At 60.3% G+C, this 23,589-nt stretch overlaps 2 protein-coding genes across 3 annotated transcripts; one reads left to right on the forward strand and one right to left on the reverse strand.

Moving 5' to 3' along the window:
* Positions 1-1,781: 1,781 nt before the first annotated feature.
* Positions 1,782-11,431, forward strand: CUTA (cutA divalent cation tolerance homolog). Its single transcript, XM_075439318.1, has 6 exons — positions 1,782-2,023; positions 4,491-4,639; positions 8,201-8,260; positions 9,439-9,484; positions 9,817-9,866; positions 10,419-11,431. Exons 1-6 carry the CDS (start codon positions 1,943-1,945, stop codon positions 10,519-10,521), a joined length of 489 nt encoding a protein of 162 aa, XP_075295433.1. The 5' UTR covers positions 1,782-1,942; the 3' UTR covers positions 10,522-11,431.
* A 2,851-nt stretch (positions 11,432-14,282) lies between these two features.
* PHF19 (PHD finger protein 19) lies at positions 14,283-21,956 on the reverse strand. 2 transcript variants are annotated; one of them, XM_075439317.1, is made up of 15 exons: positions 21,923-21,956; positions 20,635-20,840; positions 20,309-20,385; positions 20,122-20,217; positions 19,945-20,045; positions 19,670-19,818; positions 19,250-19,345; positions 18,904-18,972; positions 17,698-17,818; positions 16,674-16,741; positions 16,419-16,589; positions 16,246-16,333; positions 15,902-15,987; positions 15,666-15,761; positions 14,283-15,228 (listed from the first exon to the last, which is right to left on the reverse strand). In XM_075439317.1, the coding sequence occupies exons 2-15, from the start codon at positions 20,829-20,831 to the stop codon at positions 14,865-14,867; spliced, it is 1,779 nt and encodes a 592-aa protein (XP_075295432.1). In that variant the 5' UTR covers positions 20,832-20,840; positions 21,923-21,956; the 3' UTR covers positions 14,283-14,864. The 2 variants fall into 2 exon arrangements, with proteins under 2 accessions (XP_075295432.1, XP_075295431.1); XM_075439316.1 differs by lacking the exon at positions 21,923-21,956 and adding an exon at positions 21,518-21,589.
* Positions 21,957-23,589: the final 1,633 nt, after the last annotated feature.

A 23,589-nucleotide genomic window follows, 5' to 3' on the forward strand; every position in this document is an offset into this window, starting at 1 on the left:
CAGGAGCGCGAGGGGCGGTGCTAGAGCGGGGTGGAGCCGGGGCGGGGCCGCGGCGGGGGGATGACGATGATGGCGTCCGTGAGGCGACGGGGCCCGGTGTGGGCCCGGCGCGGGCCTGGAGGCTCAGCGCCGCGTCGCGGGTGTGGAGCGGGGCCCGGGAGGCGGGAGGCGGGAGGCGGGAGGCGGGACCCGGAGGCGGGACCCGGAGGCGCTGAGGGGCAGAGCTGCACCCCGCGGCCGGTCCCGCTGGCTGAGAGGGGGCTGCGGGGCTGGGACCCCCCGCGCTGCCTCATGGCGACGGAGAGAGCTCGGGGCGCGCCACGGCAAGGCCCGGGGTTTGCTTCAGACGTTGGGTTTCCAGCCCAGGGACAACAGGGAGACAGCGGAGCGTGGCAGATACACGGCTGCTGCCACCTCGGGGTGCTTCACACCCCCCCAAGGCCTCCGGCCTGCGGCGCGGCTGAGGCTTCGTCCGGTGCCAGAGAGGGCGGCCATGCCATGCGGCGCTCGAGCAGGCCCAGGCGCCAGCGGCAGCACCAGAAGTGCTGCGCTCCGCGGGCTGACGATGGGTGTGTTTTCCTGAAAGCTTACCAGAACTGATTGGAACATAATAAATAAAGTCGCAGTGTGAGACAGAACACAGCTCTCCGTTCCTCTGCACTGGGTTGCCGGCAGCGTTTTGGGCCCAGACACCACAATGGGACTTAGCAGCTTCTGAGCGGTTTTCTGTCCAACAAGGAGAGAGCCCAAACGATATCAAACCTGAGAAACTCGCCCAGAGGAGCCGTGGCTGCCCCCTCCCTGGCAGTGTTCAAGGCCAGGTTGGATGGGGCTTGGAGCACCCTGGGCTGGTGGAAGATGTCCCTGCTCATGGCAGGGGGTTGGAACCAGATGAGCTATGTGGTCCCACCCAACCCAAACCATCCTACGAGTCTATGACTCTACGCAAATAACTAATTAAAGCAGAAATGCCAAATGGCATCGGCAAGTGTCTCAGGGCACCTAACAGCACTGGTACTCCTGGGGTGTTGATTCACTGATACCCCTGGGGTATTCGTTTGTCCCTGCTGTGGCTTTCGCCCCGCTCCTGGGGTGCTGGGCCCCAGCATCCATCCTCCGCAGCGCGGCGGGTCGGGCAGCTGGCTCTGCACGGGGCTGCCTGTGGGCAGACGGGGTTGTCCGAAAAGCAGATTCTTTACCGGGTGTGCGGTAAGGCAATCCTCACACGCTCAGGAGAGAGAGTGTTTTATTCAGGCCTGGCTGCTCGGTTGATTTTCCACAGATCAAGCACACCTAAGGCCAGCTTCTTCATTAAATTTATACATTGAATTATACATTCTAATCAGTATGAGTTGTGCAATTACATGGCATTGTTATTCTTGGCTTCTTTTCAGACCCTTCTGCGCATGTCTTCCTCCTTTTGGGGGTCTCCGGTGGTCCTCGGTGGTCTTCCCTGATGAAGCACCCTAATTCCTTTTATCCATATATGGTCAAGTGTCATCTACGGACAACTGAAGGCCATTTTCCTCTGCCAACTTTCCTCTGTTCCTTCAAGAGGGAGTATTTGTCTTTGATTAAATGGACAGTGTAGGTGGCCAAGATGTTCTGTTTCTAAGCTTAGGTTAAACGTTAACATCATGCACCGCTTGATCAAAGGAACGCTACTTAAACACAAACAATACCCCTTCTTCCCAAGGGAGGAACGTGTTCTGCTTCAGCGGGGCTGGATGCCAGGGCCGGGGGTGGCAGGGGAGGGTCTGTGGGGAGGCAGGAGGGCTGTGGGGACTCCGCGCTGGCCCACGCTGGGGCAGGCAGGCGGGCACCAGCCTGCAGGCAGCCGGGGAGGAAGAGGAGGAGGAGGAGGAGTTAGTGCTGGCTGCGGGCAGCCTTCCCGGGCAGCCTTCCCAACGCGGGGCTGAGCAGGTGGAGGGACGGAGGGGAGATGGAGTGGCTGAGCCAGCGTTGCCCGCTGCTGCCCGCTGCCCAGGGCTGTCCCCGGCCGGGCCGTGGCACCTTGCTGCTGGTAAGTGGGAGCCCTCCGGCGCTGCCAGGGCTGGCTCCGTGCTGGGGACGGGGGACGGGTTTGACACCCTGGGGAGCGTGGCGGGGGCAAACGGGGCAGCCGTGGAAATGCCTCCGTCTGTACCTTTATAACGGAACCTCTGCAAAAAAAAACAACCCAGGACAAAACAAAGATCATGCAGGAGGAATGTATTCTCAGTCTCTGCAGAGAGCAAAGCACATTGCTGAGGAGTTTTTTTCCGCTTGCGCTGAGGAAGCTCGCAGCCTGCTCGGGGTTGCCACAAGTTGTGCTTGCTTGGGGTTTTTTTATACAGAACCTCATCAAAACTAGGCAAAAAGTCCGAACCTGGTAATTTTAAACCCCAAAGCTATTTTTAGTTCACCAAAGGCAAAACAAATCTTGCAGAAGTCTTAGTCTCTCTAAACACGACTGTCATTTTGCTGGTCGGTGCTTTACAGTGAAACAGTTAAAATCAGACAGCAGGTTTTTCAGTTTTGTTCACCTCAGCATTTTGGCAGTCAGGAGTTTATTCGGTTTATCAGGTAGGAATGCTGGAGTCTCACTCCTTCACTTTTGCACCATCACTCAGCAAATAACAATTATTCTGGGGAAAAAAAAAAGGAGGCTTTTATCTTTCAGGAATAAAAATAGAGGGAAAAGACTGAAAAAAACGAGAGGATGGTCACTCTTGTGCTAATATTCAGTCACAAGTGTTTGTGGGGATTTCCTCGTCACATGCACATACATCTTCCAAGAGGATTAATCATTGCCGTGCTGAACAGGTTGGATTTTTTTTTCCTGAGCAGGGAGCATGATTACGTTCTAATCTGGAAAAATAGATACACCAGCATATCTCTGTTTGGCTTGTAACTATCTGAGTAGCTTGTGGGATTTGTTGCGTAATATTTGCTAAATGGCTTAGTGGAAAAAAGAGCACAAAAGAAGCTCTAAAAATTATTAGAGAAACCTTGTGTTAGCGAAGAATATTTCCTCAAATGGATTGGAAAAGAGGAGACAACCAATACGGCACATCAGTCATTTTTCAAACAGAAAGGAGCTCCTGCCTTTGTGGTGACAAGAGAGATTTTTTTATTTCAATCTTTTTAAAAAAAAACCTTTAACATTGGCCCTGTGGCCCTGTAGCCCTGTAGTGGGAGGTTTTTCAGAGGACAAAGGAGGGTGGAAATAAGAGGGAAAAAGGAATATATTCTTAGTCTATAAGCATTTTTTACCACTGTAGCTGAATAAGGGCCAGATGCTGTTTATTTCAAAAACAAGACAAAAGACAAAGGGAAGAGCAGCCGTGCGGAGATGGCGAGCGCTGCTGCCCCGGCGACGAGCACCATCCTCCAGCTCTTACTCAGCGCACCAAATTAACCTTGCTATTCCCGCAGCGGCCCTGCTGAGATAATTATATATTTTTACGTGACTGTGTTTATGGCATGTGAGCACAAAGAGCAGCTAAGGGGCTTGCCAGGAATAGCAGCTGATGTACAGCAAAACCAACTTGTTGCCGCTGCGCTGCCGGGCCACAGAGAGCGGGTTAGAGCCCAGCAGGACCCAGACAGCCCTGCAGACCTGGGCTGTGTCCGTTAGGATTTCTGTGCCTGAAAGGATCCGGTTTCACCACCCTGTTAGTATCAGATAATTAAGATGAAATGAACTTAAAACCTGCATTGAAGTCTTATTCCCCCTTGCCTGCTGTGCGAGCCCGTATCGTAGCCTGAGTGGGCTGCACAACATCTGTCAGCAGAAGACAGCGATCGTCCTGGGCTGGCAGGGCAGCTGACGGTCCCAGCACAGACTGTATTACCCCAGGCTTCCTGGGGCTCTGTCCCGCACCAGGCTCCAGCCTAAATCTGTTTTCCATGGCCAGATCCCTACCCTGCCCGGAACACTGCTCTCCTCCCTTCCCCGTCCCCGGGGAGGCAGAGGGTCCCGTCCCGGAGGGGTGGGCATGCCTCACCCAGGGCCCACAGCCCAAGGGTGGCTGCAGGATGCCTCCGCAGCAGGGAAGAAGATGTGCTCGGTGTGGGAGCCACGCCTGGTGCTTCCATTCTCTCCCCTTTTTGCAACAGAAATTTGTTTTAACAGAGACAATCGGTGACTTCGCCTCCTTATTCTTCTTTGGAAAACCAGTCCTGGCTGCTGAAGCTGTGCAGTGGGGTCTGCAGCCCTCGGTGGTCCGGGGTGTGAGCTCCCGCAGCACAGGTCTGGGCACCTCTGGGCAGGTACAGCCTCGAAAATGGACCCTTCCCTGCCCCGAGCGCTTGCCACAGTACGCGGTTGGCCCTGTTGGAGGGGAATGAATCTCCCTATGAACATGTTTTCACTTAAATTACAATTAGCTTTACTGTGAAAGAAAGCAGACTGGAGACTTCCCCCGAGCCACAGATCATGTAAATGCTTAGTTTTACAAACTGTAATATTTCACCTAACATCATCACTCATATATTTTGCATTTGAGGTGGTGACTCTGTCTTTGCTGATGTACCCGGTACTGAGGGGTCTCGCTCTGCAGCTGCACTCCGCCGTCACCGGCAGCTACGTCTCGGGGACCCACTCCATTGCCTTCGTCAACTGTCTCAACGAGCAGATTGCCAAAGATATTGCAAGGTACAGAGACACTTCCCCTGCTTGTCTGCTTCAACTGTCTGAAAGCAGCTTCTTGTAGAAGAAAGCCTTTCCCTGTCCCTCGAGAGGAGCTGTGCTTCTCTCTACTCTGCTCTTCTATCCAAGCGGTGCTCCTTTCCTCTCAAACGCTCTCTCTCGCTCGGTCTCACATATCTGCTTACCAAGAGCTGCGCTTTCTCAAAGAGCGCTGACATTTGCCCCTGGAGCCAATGCCATGGTAACATCAAGCCAATTCTCAGTTTACCGCCTTTTGTTTTCAAGACCCATTTTAAAGCCATGGCCCTAAACCTCTGAGTCTTCAGGTGGGTTAAGCCCCAGCCCCGTGTTCTTGGGTCTGCCACAGTCCTTCTTCTTCTCTGGAACAACACAGATAAATTCCAGGAGAAGCGTTTATGGAGAGGGACAAAGCACAGTACGCTGACATGAAAATAAATAAAAGACAAAAGTGGTGCACAGCAAATACAGAGCAGGCGCTTGTGAGGGGCCTGCCCTCTGCTCGCCGAACGTCAGGGAATGAGGGCTTTACCTTGAGGATTTTTTCCTCTTTTAATATGCGAGATACTTTGCATGATATTTTGCATGCAGTTTTTTTCACATACCCGCCAGTCCCTGCCTCAATAGATGGTTTGTTCAAAGCGCTGAAACCGTGTTGACGGGGGAAATGTTTATGATGGACCATGAAGTTTCCTGCAACGCCTCCTGCGCTGTTTTCCCTGCTGCCCTGCTGCTTGCCAAAAACTCTCCCCATCCCCTGAAAAGTGTTCCCAAACAGTCGCTCAGGAGCTGACAGGCTACTGAAAGGGATTCTGTGTCACCTTAAATACTGCAACTGTATTAAGAAATTCAAACAGAATAATATCTGTGCTGCCTGATGTCTTCTGAAAAAAAGGAGTAACTGTGCACGGCTGGTGAAAAGAGCCTCAGTTTCTGAAAATGCTGCACCTTCACAGCTTTGCAAATGTTTTCCACTCTTGGTTCCTTATCTTGCAGGGAAGGGAGAGGAAATAAATTACTCCCCATTGCTGAGACATATGTAATTTGGTTGCATTTTTACTGGTGGAGTAATTATTCCTTTGCTTGGGAATTTGGATGAAGGAGCCATGGCTGTAGAGGATGACACAGGGCTTCTCTCATTTTCCCACACACCTTTCTCCTGTGCTGTCGTGTTTATTCTTCCTTTACGTCGCTCAGTGGAGCGCTCACTCTGATGGATCAGTCTGCAAGGAAGTTTTCCACTGGTTTTAAGGAAAAGGAGTTCAGGGTTTGCGAAAGCAGATTAGCTGCAGGTAGAAGTCAGCATCTGACGTGTTTGTTGCATCGGTTCTAACCCAGTTCATCTGGATTACTATTAACTGTAAATCCTCAGAAGAAACCCTCGACTTGGCACAGGAGACCTGGCCTCTCCCCTGTGCCTGCTGCGAGAAGTTGACCCCTTTGGGCTGGACGGTGTGGCCGCTGCCCCTCACATAACCTGGCTAACACCTTAGATCTGTGCATCTCACATTATTTGCTTCTCTGCTTATTAATATTTCATCTGTCTCAATTCAGAGCCTGTTGTGAGGCAGGGACAAAGAAACACACATGAAGTACCCAAACCAAAGATACCATGTATTATGCAGATGTTTTCCACAGATCACGTTCAGCTTCTCGTAACCTTTCCCCTTCCCATGATGGGTGTTTGTTTCCGCTCCGCTTGCGAGAACAAAGTTCAGGATCTCAGTTCAGATCAGAGTTTATAGGGACAGAGCAGAAGCAATTAGGAGGTACTCACCCAAATCAAAAGGTTCCTGCGCTAAAGTGACTGGGAAGTTGCAGGCAGCAACAACAAAATGATTTGTGCCATGTGTTCGACATGACAAACGCAGCGGGGGTACCTCCGCTCGCACTGCTGGAGTTTGTTGGTCTACAGATTAGCTCAAGATGCTCTACAAGCATTAAACGCCTTGAACTGGCTACGCATGGTGAGAGCAAACAACCCAGAGCCTCCTCGGATGGCTGTCCTCGCCGGCCGTGGTTCCTCTGAGCCGCCGGCAGAGAGAAGCCCACCTCCATCCCCTTGCTGTGCTTAAACATTAAACCCGATCCCAGGAGTCAGCTGGGTCCAAGCACTGGTTCTCCAGTGCGCTGCTGGAGTGGCGAGACGTGGTAGGGTCGTCGGGAAGGGCTGCTTTCCTCCCAGCGCCCGGGCTGCTCCCCGTCCTCCCTGCCCCGAGCAGAGCCTGTGCAGCCCCGCGAGGGCACCTCTGCCTTGTGCTCGTAGTTGCAAAGTATAAATTTCTACAAACAGACAGAGAAAGCGGGGGTGAAAATAAAGATGTGCAAAGGAGCTCATGCACATTCAAACACGAGCGCAGCTTTCGTTGCGGCTCAGCGGCCGGGTTGCAAGGCACGATGCAGTTGCACGTGAGCACCCTGGCCGGGTTGTCTTCAGGTCGCTGCCCTGGGGCCGGCACCTCTCGTGCTCCTGCTGCTCGTCCTCGGGGGCACGCTGGCCAGATGGTTGTGTAGTTGCCTGCACTCTGTACCATACCCTGGACACAAGGACAGTACATCTTTAACTTGCTCTGGGCCAGAAACATCCTGGAGAGCTCTTTGGATTGGAAAGCAGAAGTTAATCGGAATGGTTTTGATTCTTTAGCTCACTAAGAGTTAATTTTTACAGGTCGCTGAATCAAGCCTTCCAGTATCTAGTATCTCCTGCCTTCTCTGCAGTTCAAGGTCATCTAGAAGTTAACTGGTTGCGTTGTCAAAGCGCTTGGTGCAAAGCAGTGCCTGGCAACGCAAGTGTTAAAGAGAACCGAAGGTGAAGTCACTAGCGCAGCGCCTGGAGCAGAGCTGCCTGCAAGAGGGACGGGGCTGCCATCTCTGTGAGAAGGGCCCAGGCATTGCTGTGGTCAGAAAACACGACATTTGACCTAGTTCTTCTAAAAATCCACCCTGAGATTGCTTCAGTGCTCTTTAATCACTTAAATATCACTTCTGCTGGCAGACCCAAGCGGCTCTGCAATAACAAACTGAAGAACAACTAAAGCAGGCAGCCGGAGGGAAGGAATTTATTTGGGCTTCGGATTTCTAGGACATTTTGGGTAGAAAAACCTTGGTGTTGTTAATTTAACAAGATCCACATTTAGTCAGCTATGCGAGGAAGCAGCACAGTTAGACAGCACGAATGGAGAACTGGGAGACAAACCCCTCGGCGTCCGCCCCAGCCCCGGTGCTTGTGGCTCAGCCCTTGCCCTGGTGTCCCTGCAGCGAGGTGGGCACAGGGCTGGCACTGGGCAGGATCCTTGCTCTGGGCCAGGAGCAACACCAAACCTTCCTGCTCGGCAGGGAGGGACGCTGGGGAAGGTCCCAGAGCCGCGCCGGGAGGTCCTAGGCTGAAGCAGCTCCAGAGGTCACCTTTGCCTCTGCTTTCCCAGGGTAATAATTAACCCCAAATCCAAATCTCCAGTGTCAGTGCTGGTGCTGGCAGTCAGGGGCAGCACAAGGGAATGGCCACAGTGAGCTGGGGGCTGGCACTAACTCCCCTCCTGTCTCTCCCAGGGCCATCATGGACAAGAAGCTGGCTGCCTACGTGAACATCCTGCCCAAGAGCTCGGCCTTGTAAGTTGGGCTGAACATTCCCCAGCGGAGGAGGGAAACCCGGGCTCCGCAGGGAGAGGAGGAGGAGATGGACACCCCCCGGCCCCGGGGAGAGGAGGCAGCTTCCAGAAGGCTGCTGGGTCTGTTGTTGTTGCAGATGGTGGAGGTGATCCTCAGCCATGCAAAGTGCACTGAGCTGATGAAGGAGCGCAGATGCTCCGACTGCCAGTGGGGACCATTTATCGGTTACTTGGCTACACAGAGATCTAGCAAAGAGCAAGGTGATTTATGGTGCTGAGGACATAATGCCTGTTTTTAGAGGATCTAAAAAGAAGCTAAGATAGGGACCAGAAAAGCCCTTTACCATATTAGGGAGGAAGAACAGGATCTTTGACCTTGAAACAAGACCAGCCATGCTCTGCGGGTACCCTCAGCCATCCATGCAAAGGGATTGCAAAACAGCCGTTTGCTCGTAGGAGCACCCCAACCTGGCCCCGCTGGAAGAGGGGAGCGGGTCCCCACATCGCAGCCTCCCCGCAGGAGGGGTTCCTCCCAGCGCACCCCGTAGCCCAGATGAGGCTGCTGAAATAGGGCAAGCCCAGTGGCATCCTTCTTCCCCGTATCCTTCGTTCCCTACGAGCCACAACGGCCGGCGCCGAGCTGCTCACGCGCAGCCCTGCCTGCTTCAGCTGGCTCCTCCACCGTGCCCCACGCGGGAGACCCCACACCGCTTCCAAATTCCTCCTCCTGCCGGAGCCCAGCACGCAGATGAAATCACGATGGCCTCCTGTCAACATAAATGTTTCGAAAGGTCACATCTGACTCATGAGAAGCGCAGCTCCTCTCCCACAGGGAAAGGGAGGAGAAAAGCGTGGTGCTGCAGCCCTGCCGCAGTGCCTGCAGGCGCCGTCCCCCACACAGCCCCCACCGCCACCCCAGTCCCAGCCCCTTTGCCCTGCTGTCCCCCCCGGGCAGCTCTCTCGAGGCTGGCACAGCCGAGGAGGCTCTGCTCCGTAAATCCTGGGTGCCCAGGCAAATGCACAGCAGAATTTGGGGCCAGCGATGCCTCGTGAGCACCGCTTTGTAAAGGAACGGCCACGTGCAGAAAGCACCAAGCAGGGAAACGAAACCCCCCAGGAGAATCGGCACGGTTGCAGCCAGAGCTGTGTTTGCTGATGCTTCTTTTCTTTTAAATCTAGGTATTTCTGGAAAGGGGAGCTAGAAGAATCCACTGAAATACTGCTGGTAAGTGACAATTCCCTGTGTCATGAAAAACCCTGTCCCAGGGAGCCCCAGCCAAAAGGGGCTGCAGAGTGGTACTGACCTGCCCGAGATTTGGGACAGTACCCAGGGACCCCCAGCCCCTGCCTGCAGGCATGGCATTGGGGGTGGCAGCCTGGCTTGGCCCCTCACCCTGCCACCGCAGGGGATAGCCCCCAGGGAAGAGCCCAGGAAGGGCTCCTGTCACACCCTGGCCATGCTGGATGGGTGCAGTGGAACTGTGTGTGCGGGATTGCTCCGTCCCCTTTGCTTCTCCCTTGATTTTTGTTCTGTTTTGGTTTTTTTACTCTCCACAGTTAGTGAAAACAAGGACATCCAAAATAGGCGAATTGTCCGACTACGTCAGGTGAGGCTCTGGCTCCGCGGGAGCACTGGGTTTCCAGTCCAAGGTAGGCTGCCATCCCCTGCTCAGGCTTGGGAGTCAGGTTCCTTTGAGCCCCTTCCCACCCCGGGGGGGTTGAAGTGCTCCTGAGGTACCTGGTGAGCCAGAAAAACCCAGAGATGGCATCAGCAAGAAAGAAAAGGTTGGTGGGAATATTAACTGTCGGGCTTCAACCAGCCCCTCCACAGTGGGTACGAGGAGGGATTCTGCTTCTCCTTACACAGGTTACTCCCTGGCAGGATTTCCTGCGTTCCCCCAGCACTGGGTGGTGAGCAGAGCCAGCGCTGGGCCAGGGGCCCTGGCAGTCAGCTGCTGGCTGTGGTAAACCCCAAACTCCAAGCAAAATTCTCGCACGGCCAAAAGAAGATGTGGGTGCTTTGAAGTCCGCAGGGAGCGTGGGGAGGGCTGGTGTGCGCAGCAGGGAGCGGAGCCCTCCGCTTCCCACGCCTGCCAGTGGGTCTGTTCTGTGGCGGGGCTGGCGGTGACGCTGTTCCTCTGCCTCTGCTTCCACTTTAGATCCATCCATCCCTTTGAAATTCCCGAAATCATCAGCCTGCCGATCGACCAAGGAAACCCTCTCTACCTCAAATCGATAGAGGAAAGCGTCCCACGGGACTGACTGGAAAGTGCAGCAAGCACCTCGCTGCTGGGGGCACCGGGTGGGACGTGCTGAGCCACGCCAGTCTCCCGGTGCGGGCAGGAGTCACGCACGCGCTGGGAGGCAGCTTCTGTCTTCACGGGTTTGCTGTGACACAGAAGCTTGGCATTGGGAATTTCCATCTCACTGCAGACATCCCCTCCTCGGCCTGACCCTGTGCTCCACAGCCCGGAGACGGCGGAGCCCAGACCAAGGGCTGTTGCAGCACTGCAGAGGAGGACGCACAGAGATGCTCACGTCAGGAGCTGCAGCGTTTGGGGGCTGTCTCAGGCCCCCAGCAGCAGGTGCCAGCTGGTAGCCACGGCCTGGCAGCCCCAGCAGCCCCTCTAGCACCGTGGGCCCCGTAGCCAGTGCCCGAAACCCTGCCTGGCCCCCCTGGTCCCCCACAGCGGCTGTCGCGGCATCCTGCCCCGCTCTGCCTCCCAATTCCCCAGCCCGGAGCCAGCAGGACGTGGCTGGGCACCCTGCGATGTGCCAGCTCACACCCGCTCCTGCTGGTGTGCAACGTGCTGGTTCGAGTCGTGTAAAATCCAAGGAAACAGCAAACTTGAGCAGATGCTGCAAGCGTTTACCAGGAGCCGCAAGCGGCACACGCACCGAGCCTGCCAAGCTGAGCAGAGCCAGGCTGAGCTGGGCCACATCCACGGCCAGTTCAGAGAAACCACGAGCCAGCAGGACCAGGGCATCGCCCGGCTGCGGGGCAGCACGGCCCCAGCCCCGCATCCCCTACCTGTGCCTGAACCATGGCTTTCTACCAAGTTTAACCTTGTAAAATGGTGCTCGTGTTAATAGTTTAATGGGACATAACTTATTGAACAGTATCAAGTTACTTATGTGATTGGGAAGGGAATAAACAGGAGCGTTTCTCACCCGGGCAGGCTTGGTGCTGTCGCAGCTTGCGGGCGCAGCGTCCGCAGTGAGCTGGGCAGGAGGAAGGGCCGGCGCGTCGTGGGTTGGCAGCGGCTCCCTGCGGCCCGACGCCGAGCGATGCTCCGCTGGCTCCCACCCGCTCGGCTCAGGCTGGCGCAGAAGCGGCGCGGGGCACTTGGCAGGCACTGGGAGCTGTGCCCGCAGGCTCGAGCGGCCCCATCAGAGGTAGCACAGGGAAGGCTCGCGGGTGCAGGAGAGAGAAAAGAGAAAAGAGAGAGAAGAGAGAAGAGAGAAGAGAGAGAAGAGAGAAGAGAGAAGAGAGAAGAGAGAAGAGAGAAGAGAGAAGAGAGAAGAGAGAAGAGAGAAGAGAGAAGAGAGAAGAAGAGAAGAGAAGAGAAGAGAAGAGAAGAGAAGAGAAGAGAAGAGAAGAGAAGAGAAGAGAAGAGAAGAGAAGAGAAGAGAAGAGAAGAGAAGAGAAGAGAAGAGAAGAGAAGAGAAGAGAAGAGAAGAGAAGAGAAGAGAAGAGAAGAGAAGAGAAGAGAAGAGAAGGAAAATAGTCTGAGCTCAGAGCAGGAAACTTTTCAGTGCTAATTCCGAAGGAGCAAGATCCCAGCTCCACACCTGGTCTGGCAGAAAGGAGCAAAGCAGACGAAGAAGCAAGCACCGGCAGCCCCAGGCCAGGTCTGCACGCACCCAGGGGTCAGCGCTGTTCAGTCCCCTTGGGCGATGTGCGAGGTGCAAGTTTCAGGGGGCCATTTGGGACCTCAGAGTCAGTAGGACTGTGAGTGAGGGCAGCCCCTTGTGACAAAACCCATCGCTGCCAGGGCCATCCCTGTCCCCCGCTGTCCCCACACCTCGCTGTCCCTGCACCCCACTCACCCCTTCCCATCTTTCTCCCGTTCTCACGCTTCAGAGCAGCATCTCAGCCCACCGGCATCAGCTGCGTCGTGATGGGCTCTGGGCGCCCACACCGACCCCCAGTGCCCAAACTCAATAATCCTGATACTACAAAGAACCAGTGAATGTTAAAAAAAAAAAAAAAAAAAGACTTTTTAATTGTACATCAGACATATTAATTACAACTTGGGTATAACAGGAGTTGGTTATTACAAGCAGCAACCTGAACTCATCAATCTTTCGAAGGTGCACAGAGTCATTATAATATCTATTACAGCTAACGCAAAATATACTCTGCAACAAAAATACTTTTAAGGGCTCCACATTCAGTTCTCTGCAACAGGCCAGGAGGAGAAGAGAAGGAAATGAGAGGGAGAGGAGAGGAACCAGGGCCACGCATTGCAGGTGCTCCCGTGAGTGCAACGTCCATTGGCACATCCCACGGGAATAACCCCGCTCGGCCCTGGCACGGCTCTTGGCAGCCCCCAGCAGCCCCCCGGGCAACACCAAGGGCTCCGTAGGCACTCGGGAAAGACTTTAAGCGATCCCTTGGTGACAAGCCGGGGCAGGACGGGGAGCAGACCCAGCTGGCTACGGGAGCTGCACCCACCCCTGCCAGGGATGGGGGTCCCCGCAGCAACACCTCCCAAAAGGACGGGGCCCCCCCGGAGATGCTCCCCTCCGGACGAGCTGAGCTGCAGACCCTCAGGGTGCCAAGCACCTCTCCCCGAGGCACTTCGGACCCCGCTCGGCTCAAACCATCTCGCGCCTGGGGCTGGACGGAGCCTCCTCTCCCGGACCTCGCGTCGCACAAGCGGCCGACAGCTTCTCCACCGAGCACGCCACCGGCTGCACGACACCGGGCACGGCGTCGGAAAGGAGGAAAAGCGCTTCTACCTGCCGAGCCAAATATCCACGCTCCTGGTCCGGGCACCTGAGCAGCTCCCGCCCGGCCCAAACCACGCGGGCACATCCCGGGGCTGCAGAGAAGCTGCTGCTCCGCACCGCAGCCCTGCGAGAGGCACCGGCGTCGGCACGTCGCAGCCGCACAAAGGCCTGCTGCCTGCGAGGTGAATTGAACCCCCCCGGCATGGGGGTCCCACCACGTTATTTTAGCGGTAGCTGAAATCACCCGCTCCCTTGTGCTGATCATGCTGACGAATTTTCTGAAGTACTTTTTCAATAAAACAACTTTTTCAACCCACCCCCGCCCCCGTCGGCAGATCCCGCAAGCACACGTACGAACAACGACGGGGCTACAGCGACGGGGCGCGCGGGCAGAGCCCCCCCGGCATCGCCCACCCTCCGTCCTCACGCGGCAGCCACGGCGGTGACGGGGGAGAGACGAGGAGGACAACGTTAAAAATATATATATCTCTCTCTTAGGAAAAATATCTAACAAATACGTCTGATGCTATTAGAAATTTTTAAAAAAGACAACTGCTTTGCTCCCGAACGACCTGGCAGTATTGCTTGTGTTCAAGAAGGGGGCTGCTCCTTCTCTCCCGCAGACAAACCGACCCAACGCGCTCACGGGCAGCGGCGTCACCCCAGTGACAGCACGCGTGGCTGCCCTCCGGCAGAGGCACAGCCACGAGGCCACAGGGATGGCCACGGGGACCCCGGCACAGCCCCCTCCCCACGCCCCTGCTGTCCTCTTCAGCCGTTTTGGTTTGTCTGCTTGTTTGGCACATTCAGGGTGAGGATTCCGGCGGGAATCAAGGCCTCGGGCTCCAGTCTGCGCAGCGCCCACGGTGGTTTTAAGGCAAGGGCGTTATCTTTTGGCTGATTTCTTCCAAGACCGCGATTGTCAGAAGAACAGGGAAATGAAGCTGGTGCATCACCACACGCCGTCCAGGTCACGGGACGAGAGCAACCACGTAGCTCTGCCCCACGGCCGGCTGCGCGTGGGCTGCCTGCAGGGCATTTTCCCCTCGTTTAAAACGAACCACATCCCTTTAATGAATGGATTGAGGAGGAGGAGGAGGAAAACGCTGCACACCGGCTCTGGCGAGTCTCCTACAGGCGCAGGGACAGGTGGTGACAGCAGCAGGACGCCCTCGCGCCTGCTCTGTGAGGCGTGGGGATGAGCGAGGGTGCGCCAGGCACCGGCACAGCACCCGTCGGCACGAGCAGGGTGTGGGGTGCCCCAAGGGGTGCCCAGCTGTGCCAGGGGGGACCTGTCTGCAAAGGTGAGAGCTCACTGCTCTCGCCGCCACCGCGACGCTGCCTTGGGCTTGGCCAAAGGCTCCATCAGGAAAGCGCGGCTGGGCCACGCTCTTTGCATATACATGGTCAGCAAAATAACAAGTGTTAAAATAAAAAAAGCACAGCGGCCAGGCTGCGGGTTTCGTGCCTGGGCAGCGGCGCTGGTGATGCTGCGGCCATCCGTGGCGGTTCCCGGGGAGCCGGCCCCAGCTGGGACCCCCCAAGCACAGAGGGGTCCCAGCCCTCCCCTCTGCTTTGCGGCGAGGGTTTCCCCCGTCATCCCGATCTCCTCCGCTTCGGCTCCGGGAGAGGTTTAGGGGTGGCGGGGCTCAGTAGGGGGTCGTGCCTTCCCACTCCACCAGGTACTGCACCTTGCCCTCCAGCGTCACGCGCCGCGCCAGCACCTGGTACTTCTCGCCGCAGACCAGCCTGCCCGCCGCCCCGAAGTAGCTGCTGATGGACGACTTGAGGTGGGAGAGCGAGGAGTCGTCCTCGCTGATGCTCTCGAAGGTGTGGCTGTCGATGCCGTCATCCGGGCGGTCGGGGCCGCAGGCCGCCTCGCTGCCCTCGGGGGTGCCCCCCGGGGTCCCCCCGGCCGGGCGCCCGCCCGCCTCCCCGCCTCTCCTCTTCGCCCCAGCCGAGGCGTAGGCTGGAGCTGCCAGCTTGCGCTTGCGGCTGCCCAGCATCCTCCAGCTGCGAGGGAGGGGGCAGAGGAGGGGTGAGGGCAGCAGCCAGAAGGGGACCCCCACCGCGCCGGCTGTGCCCACCGCCACGCACGCCGGGAACCGGGGCGAGCCCAGCACGGATCGACGGCTCCGACCCCGCACGCCCAGCGAGGAAGCGCCGCTTCACAGAATCGGAGTGTTCAGGGTTGGCAGGGCCCTCTGTGGGTCACCCAGCCCAACCCCCTGCCCAAGCAGGGTCACCCAGAGCAGGCTGCACAGCACCGCGTCCAGGCGGGGCTTGAATATCTCCAGAGAAGGAGACTCCACAGCCTCCCTGGGCAGCAGGGAGGAAAGGCTCCCCGATGCGGGACATCCCAGGACACGCGGGTGCTGCACGGGGAGAGGGGCACCCCTGGCCGTGCCGCCGGGACCCCTCTGGGAGGGGGCGAGGGGCACAGCCCTCACCTGGACTCGTAGGAGAGGCTCGTGGTGGCCGAGCCCGAGGTGCTGGCAGCATCTGTGGAGTCCACGTCCGATAGGAAAGTCTGTCCCGAGCTGGCGCTGCGGACGGGAGGCAGCGTCGGCCCCGGCCCAGCCGAGGGGCATGGTGGTCCCCCGCCGCCTCCCCAGCCTTCCCTCTGCACCTGGGCGTTCAAACCACCCCCCTTGCTGCCCACGGCCCTCGGCCCGGCCGCACGGACCTTTTCAGGCTCTGAATCTCGTCCAGCGTGAAGTCGAAGATGCTGGCCAGGTGGTGGTTGGTGCTCCAGGCGGAGGTGAAGTCGCTCTGTGCCGCGAGAACAAGCGCGCTCGTCGCTGCCGAGCGGAGCGGTGCTGCCCGCGGCCCCGGCATCGGCACCCTCCGCCCCGGCACCACCACGCTCCCTCCCACCGCCCGACACACAACATTTCCAAACCCCAGGGCGAGTGACAGGGGCTCTCACTGCCCGCAGGAGCCGGGGAGCCCCAAGGATGGGGCCCGGGGGCTCCCACCCAGCTGCCGGAGCCCATGGTGGTCGTGCAGAGGAGGGGGTGAAGGACTCACGCTGGGAATGGCGTCCTCCAGCAGGAACTTGGCCCTCTTGCGCCGCGCCGCTCGCCGCTTCTGCTGCTGGAGCTGCCGCGGCAGCAGCCTGCAGGGCACGGGGGGTGAGGCTGCCGGGCCACCCCAAGGGAGCGCGGCAGTGGGGGGGTGCCCGGGTGAATGTGGCCACTCACCCGTCTTGATGGAGGTCTTTGCTTTTTCCCCTCTTTTTCAGCTCGCAGGAGCCGCTCTCGCCCACGCCGGGGGCCTTCTCTGGCAGCACCTTGCTGGGGGGGTTCGGCGGGACGCGGATCCGCAGGCGAAAGATGCATTTCTTCTTTTTGATCTCCTTCCCGCACAGAAACCTGGGCGGGAGACGGGAGGAAAAACCCCTCAGCCGGGCGGGGGTCGTAGGAGCATCCCGTGCCCGGCCCTCGCCCCGCGCTCACCTGCTCTTGTAGCTGTTGAGCGCGTTGAGGAGGTGGGGGCCCCGCTCGGACACGGGGGTGCCCGTCAGCTGCGGAGAGACGGCGCAGGTCGTTAGGCAGAAACGAAACAGACGGCGGAACCCAAACCCCGGGTTTCGGCTCCTGCCCAAGGTCAGGGAGTGAGGGACACCCGGGTTTGGCACCGGTCACCCTCGGGCCAGGTCTGCCAGGAGCCCACCCGTCCCGGCGCAGTGACCGGTTGCCAGCACACCTTGGTTTTCGCACTTCTTCTCGACCGGGGAACTTGTCAGGTGCAACACCCGGACAAAGGGAAACCCCAGCTGGGAGGAAGGGGATCAAGAGGATTTTGAGCAGGAGTCACCCCCACCAAGCACTGCAGGCACCGGGGCTTTGCCGAGACAACCCAGCCCATCGGAGTGGGGCTGCCAGCACCGCGGCACTGCCGACACGTGGGCACGTCCCCTCCCACCCTTCACCCCCCCGCCCCAGGAAAGGTCCCTCGGCTCTGCCTGGGGCCCAACACCATTCCCGGCTCAGGGAGCAGCATCCTCCACCGCCGCTGCCACCCACTCCGGGGGCCGGTGAGCAGCACACTGGAGCTGCAGCCTGTTCCCAGCGGGTGCAGACGCCCCAGGCTGGGTGCTCCTGCCCACCCAGAGGAACCGGGAAGGTGCTTTAAAGCTCCTTCCCCGCAGGGGACCCGCCGAGGACCAGCTGGCTCTGGCCATGGTGAGTGGGCACTCCCAAAGCTCCGACCCTTCCTCAACCAGCAACACACCAACGCACCCCGGGGTCGGCAACCGCTGAGAGGAGAAGCCAACCCCGCCACGGGGCAGAGCTCACTGCCCCACCGTTTCACTGCACCACCCTTTGCCAGCCAACCTGCCCCAGCCAGCACTGGGAAGGAGGGTCCGGACCCTCCAGCCCGAGGCTTTGGGGACAGCCGGCCATGACGTACGTCCGTGGCAGCACCTCTCCCACCCGCCACTGCTCCCCAGCCCGAGCCTGGCCTGGGCATTTTTACCTTCCCAAGCTGCAGCGGATCCCAGTGGTGGTTCACGAAGGCCAAGATCTCCTCGAAGTCGAAATACTTCTTCTTGCTCTGCACGCCCAGGTTGTAGAGGGCGAGATGGACGACATCCACCCTGCGGGAGCAAAGGGGCTAAGAGGGTCAGCATCCCAACCTTCTTGCCGGCACAACGGTACCCACCACGATGCTCCGCTCTGCCAGCGCCACTCGAGCACAGCCCCCAGCACGGTCCTCCCAAAACCCACCTGCTGGAAGCTGGGACCATTCCCACACCTCACAGGGGAAGCAACCCAGCCCAGGGGTGCGTCCCGGGGGATGCCGCAGCGGGGACAGCATCCGTTGAGCTTTGGGGAGCGGTGGGATGCTGCTCACAGCTGGAGGGAACCCCAAACGCCGAGACCCCCGAGCCCAGGAGCTGGAGGACATGTTGCTCCCAGGACAAATGCCCAGTTTTCCAGCTTTACAGCAAGCCCCAGCCGTGTGCTCTTGCTGCGGTTAGGTACGGGATGGGACAGCTCTTCTCCATGTGAAGATACACTGTCTGTTTTAACAACCCGACCTGTCCCGTGGGATTTCACACTTGTGCCTCTGAAAATGCAAGCCAAGCAACTGATCCCGCAGGATTTCCCTTATTCTTCTCCCAGCCTGCTGCACTGCACTGCTCGGTGCAACGTCCCCGAGGCAGCCGTGTCCCAGCAGCCCATTAGCACCAGTAACACACCCGACGTGACTGAGCACAAGGAGAACAGCAGGGGAAAGCCGGGCTGCTGGCACTGTTAATACACTTTATAAAGTGCTTTCAGACCATCAACGTACGCTGGACGGTACCACTTGTGAACTTGCACTTAATCGCAGAATTTGGTGGCTTGTCACCCGACTGCTTTTTGCGGTGATCTCCTGGCAAACGCGCACCTTGGCTCGCCGACAAACAGCAGGTTTGGGGCACACAGAGAAACAGCTTCCCCGGGAAACAGCCCCGTGGGGCCAGGCAGCAGGAGCTGCGCACCGGGACCCCGCTGAGCACAGCCCGCAGCTCAGGGTCAGGCTGGGGTGAGCGGGAGATGCTCCACAAACTCACACCACCGAAACCCAGCTCTGGGGCTGGCCCCATGGCAAGGGCTCGGCAGCACCAGGCACTGGGCAGCCCGGTGCCCCGCAGCCACCCCGGCACGTCCCAAAGGAGCCGGGGCTGTCTCTTACCATCTCAAGGGCAGGCGCTTGATGTATTCAGGTCCCTGGTTGCAGACGGAGCAGAAAAACACATAGAACCTGGAAAACAGCAGGGAGGGAGAGCGCTGGGATGAGGGTCATCCCCACAGCCCTGCAGGGCCCGGGGACGGGGACGGGTTGGGGCGAGGACAGTGCTCTCGGTGCCGACGGTGACAGCACGGCCGGGGGGAGTGGGGCTCTGCAGGATGGGACCACCCGCTTGCCCCCGGGGCCGGACAGGGGAGATACGGACTGGGGACGTGTCCACGCACGAGCTCCGCTGGGAAGCCGGCTCTGACATCCAACACCAGCCCAGCAAAGTCTGGCGGGGACGTACCGGTCTCCGAACATCATGGGGTCACTGAGGCACTGGGTGCAGGCTTCGTGGAACCACTGCCGGCAGCGGTAGCACTGCAGCATCTTCAGGTACCACCTGGGGAGGGAGAGGAGGGCGGTGACGGCGAGGGCCCCCTCCCAGGCACGGACATCCCAGCCAGGGAGAGAAAGCCAGACTCAAACTTGTCTCTTCCATGGCCACGGAGGTGGGTGCAAACGGTGCCTCTGGGAGCGAGCAGAGACCCGGATGGCAGAAGCAGCGCGGGCGGCAAAGCCACCAGCCCCGGGGCAGTGCCCTGCAAGCTGGGGACATCTCCCTTGGCGGGGGGACAACTCCCCACCCTGATCGCCCCTGCCTTTGGCAAATGCTTTTCCCCACGGAACCGACCGCGAGAGCCCCCCCGGGCAGGCAGGGGCTTACTCGCCAGGGCCCCCGCAGTAGCAGTAACACTGCTGCTGGTTGGTCCGGTGCGGGGAGTCCCACTCGAGCAGGTCGGGGTTGTAGGACAGCACCATCTTGACGGCTTGCAGCGTCTTGGCGATGGCTCCTTTCTTCAGGGCGCCCCCCTTCTGTGGGAGCGAGCCGAGGGGAGGGGGTGGGGGGTCAGCACAGCCGCCCCGGGGGGCCGCATCCCGCACCGCCGTGCCGAGGACGGGCGGCACACGGAGCCGGTGACGCCGGGCAGCCCCACTCACCCGCACGGCCAGGGCAAATATGCAGCGGCGGCAGAACCACGGCGTCCCCAGCGGGCTCTCGCCACTGCTCGCCACCGGGATGTGGCACTGCTGGTGATAACCTGCGGGGAGGGCTCGGCGTCAGCACGGCCAGGCTGGCCAGAACCCCCATCCCCGCGGCGACACGCCCGCACTCACCCAGCCCGCACTTCCCGCAGATGAGGATTTCGTTCCGGGGTCCCGACGTCTTTCCCAGGCAGACGTTGCATTTGGGCTCTTCCCCAGGGACGCCGGCTGCGGGACGGGGAGGGCAGAGTCGGAGACGTGCAAGGCACAGCCACCTCTCCACGGCGCCAGGAGGGAGGGAGGATGGGGCAGAACTCACCATGCTGGATGTCCTTCCAGAGGACCCAGTACTTGGAGTTGTCCTCAAACGTGACGAGGCAGCTCTGCTTGGAGCCACTCACCTGCGGGGAGAGAGCGGGAGGAACCGCCGAGCATCAGCTCCCATTCCCAGTGCTTCCCTGGTGTCCGGCGCTGGGGGAAGTCGGGTTTGGGGTGTGACACCCAGGGCCAGGACGTCGACCCAGGAAGCCCCGGTGACCGAAGACACGTTGTGGCCCAGGCCAGCACGCCTCTGAGCTGCGAGTCAACCCAGGGAACGCCGCTAGCTACACTCTAGGTGCCCACCTCACCCTTCTGGGTGCCCACCTCACCCTTTTGATCTTTCCAAGGTAATAGAGCCCGTCGGTCCAGCGGCACAGCACGTACTGCCCCTCTGTCAGCTTGACCATGAGCTCTCGGCAGCCGCTGCCCCTCCGCACCGAGGCGGCGGCCGGCGCTTGCTGGACACGGCCAGCGGCCGCGTAGACGTCGCGGATGATGGGGTTGAGCTTGGCGGTCTCCATCAGCAGAGCCTGGAGGGGAGGCACGCGCTCGTCACCCTGCCCTCCCGCTGCAACACGACGCGCCCATCGGCCAAGCGCGGCGTCCCGGCGGGTTTTGGCTGCGAGCGCCGAGCTCACGGCGGGTTCATCCCCACCGGTGGGTGCTCAGCCCCCGCAAAACGAGCGCTGGCGAGCTGGGTTCATCCACGGGTGATTTACGTGAAACCAGATGGAGCAGCCACAACCTTTGCCGCCATTGAGCAAGAGCGAACCGAACCCCCGCGACCGCCTCGGCTGCCACGGAGCCGCCCCACCGCCAGGCACGGGACACGCCACAGCCCTGCCCGCGCCGAGCCTCGGCGAGGGGCACGCGAGGGAGGCCAGCCAAAATTTCACATGATTTTTAATTCACCGTTTCCTAGGAGTTTCGCAGGCTCCCAACCCAAGGGGGACGCGGCGCGGGCGGCGCAGCGGCAGCACCACGCGCAGCGAGCGGGACCCAGCGGCCGAGCTCCATCGACGTGCCGCGGGCGGACTGACCGCGCTCCGCCGGGCAGCGCGACGACGACAACGACGCCATCCCCGCCACACCTCGCTGCAACCACCCCGAGGTCGCCGCTCCTCGCCCTCCTTCGCGCTCCCGCCGCGGCCACGCCGCCCATCGACCACGCGACGCCGACTCCCGCGACGCCCGCGGTGAAACTTACGGTAAACCGGGTGCGAAGGGGGGGGAAACAAACAAACAAAAAGTTTTTAAAAAAAAGAAATAAAAGGGAGCTCCCGCGGGGGGGGGACCGGGGGTGGCGGGAGCGCGCTGCGACATGTCCCCCGGGGCCGCCCGCCAGCACCGGGGGCTGAGGGGACGGGACAGCGCCCGCCGCTCCCCACCGCCCCGGGTGGGCGCTCCCACGGAGCGAAGCGGAGGGGGCGCCGGCACCTGCCGGGGGTGCGGGGGGAGCTCCGGGGGCAGCCCCGGGAGCGGCGGCCGCTCCCCCCGCCGCCATTGGCTCATTCAAAGGCGCCGCGGCTCCGTCCCGCCCGGCCCCGGCCCCCGGCCCCGCCGCCCCGGCAGCGCTCCCCGCCGCTCCCCCCCCCGCCGCCTCCCCCCTTACCGCCGCTCCGCCGCCGCGCTGCCGCCGCGCGCGCCGCCTCAGCGCCCGCCCGCCCGGGGGCCGCGGCGGGGAGCGGCGGGGCGCGGCGGCGGGGAGCGGGCCGCCATCTTCCCGCGCTTCCCCCCCCCCCCCCCCCCCGCATTGACGTCCCGCTTATGCAATTAGCGCGGGGCCGCCCCCGCCGCCTCCCGCGGCTCGGAGCGCGGCGGGCTGGCACGGGGCAGCCGTGGGGTGCCCGCTACCCCCCCAATGCGCTGCCAGCCGGTACCGACACCCCTCCCCACCCCGGGGGCAGCGCCTCTGCCCGCACCCCCGCACCTGGGGGTCCCCGGGGCCGGCCCCGCACCCACGGAGCGTGGAGAGGGAGCGGGGACGCCCCCCCGCCTGCCCCCCCCAATCCCAAAGTGGAGGGGGGGGGTGCGGGGGAACGAGCCCGATCGCTGCGAGAGCCCCTCGGGCCGTGCCGAGGAGAAATCTCCCGGATTTTTGCCGTTGGGTGGGAAGCGCTGCCGAAAAATGGGATGTTTGTGACGAGCCGGCTCCGGGTGCGGGAGCAGAGCCGGTACCGGGCTTACTGCCCGCGAGCGACGAGCTCCGCGCAGCCCCGCGGGGCCGCTGACCCTGCCAAACGCCTCGGTGGAATTCTGTCAGCTTCGAAATAATTCCTTTTTTAACGAAACTCGCCCATAAAACGCCGGTGGTGGCTGTTCCTCGCACTGCCGCCGGCCCGCGGCAGCCTGCGGGCGATGGGAACCTGACGGGAGATGCGGTTCTGCGGGCGATGGGCACCGGCCGGCCGCTCTCCTCTCGGCTTCGCCATTCTCTGTCTAAGGCAAAGCCCAGCGCGGCGTGGAGATGGTGGCAGGCGGGAGCCCAACGTGCCATGCCAGGCCGTGCCATGCCATGCCGTGCTGTGCCAGGCTGTGCCATGCCAGGCTGTGCTATGCCAGGCCATGCTGTGCCTGCGCTCAGCTGCTGGGCCCACGTTCATAGCGGTTTGGGCAGCCAAAAAAAATGGCAGCTCATCCCCCCGGCGTGAAAAACCGTCCCGTCCGTCGCCTGCGTGGGGAACCTGACGCATCTCCAGAGCAGCCACGGGCCCCGGCTCCGCGGTGAGTCACGGTGCGTCAGCCCTGAGTCACTGCCGGATTGACACCGCTCCTGCGCCGTACCTCTCCCCCCAGATGAACGCCGCGGCTCACTCCGCTGCGACTGCTGGTGGTGCTGGGCTTGACCGAACGCAAGGCGCTCACTGCGCTGGCGGAGCGGCATGGCTGTCCCAGCCCATCCCAGTCCCTCCCAGTCCGTCCCCGCGGAGCAGCAAACTGGGACATTCTTACACCCTCCTCCCCCCCACTGTGGTTTGTGTTTGCAGCACACGCAGTGTGTGAACGCGGGCGATGTCAGATGTAAATCAAACGCTGGAGCCAGTTCACTGCGGGTGTGAGCACCCTCCGGCACGGAGAGGGCACCCCGATCCCAGCGCCTGCCTGTGGAGAGAGCACGGTAACGTTGCCCTGGAACAAAAGTCCCAAACAAAAAGAAAAAAAGAAAAAGGAATTGGAGATGCATCCTCCGTTTCCTCACACGAGCGCAGCCACGCAGCCACGCTGAACTCAGGTTTCTGCGCAGGTGCTCCTGCCACACCGTCCCCGGCTGAAGGGGCC

Source organism: Opisthocomus hoazin, chromosome 19 (genome assembly GCF_030867145.1).
Source record: "Opisthocomus hoazin isolate bOpiHoa1 chromosome 19, bOpiHoa1.hap1, whole genome shotgun sequence".
NCBI classification, from domain to species: domain Eukaryota; kingdom Metazoa; phylum Chordata; class Aves; order Opisthocomiformes; family Opisthocomidae; genus Opisthocomus; species Opisthocomus hoazin.

What these genes read in the sequence shown, in the direction of transcription:
- CUTA (XM_075439318.1), top strand. Translation starts at nt 1,943, where the DNA reads ATGGAGTGGCTGAGCCAGCGTTGCCCGCTGCTGCCCGCTGCCCAGGGC. An exon ending in GCCGTGGCACCTTGCTGCTG is followed by an intron (nt 2,024 to 4,490) that starts GTAAGTGGGAGC and finishes TTTGCATTTGAG; the next exon opens with GTGGTGACTCTGTCTTTGCT. An exon ending in AATCCACTGAAATACTGCTG is followed by an intron (nt 9,485 to 9,816) that starts GTAAGTGACAAT and finishes TACTCTCCACAG; the next exon opens with TTAGTGAAAACAAGGACATC.
- PHF19 (XM_075439317.1), bottom strand. Translation starts at nt 20,831, where the DNA reads ATGGAGACCGCCAAGCTCAACCCCATCATCCGCGACGTCTACGCGGCC. An exon ending in CTGGAAGGACATCCAGCATG is followed by an intron (nt 20,218 to 20,308) that starts GTGAGTTCTGCC and finishes CCCGTCCCGCAG; the next exon opens with CCGGCGTCCCTGGGGAAGAG. An exon ending in AAAGACCTCCATCAAGACGG is followed by an intron (nt 16,334 to 16,418) that starts GTGAGTGGCCAC and finishes CGTGCCCTGCAG; the next exon opens with GCTGCTGCCGCGGCAGCTCC.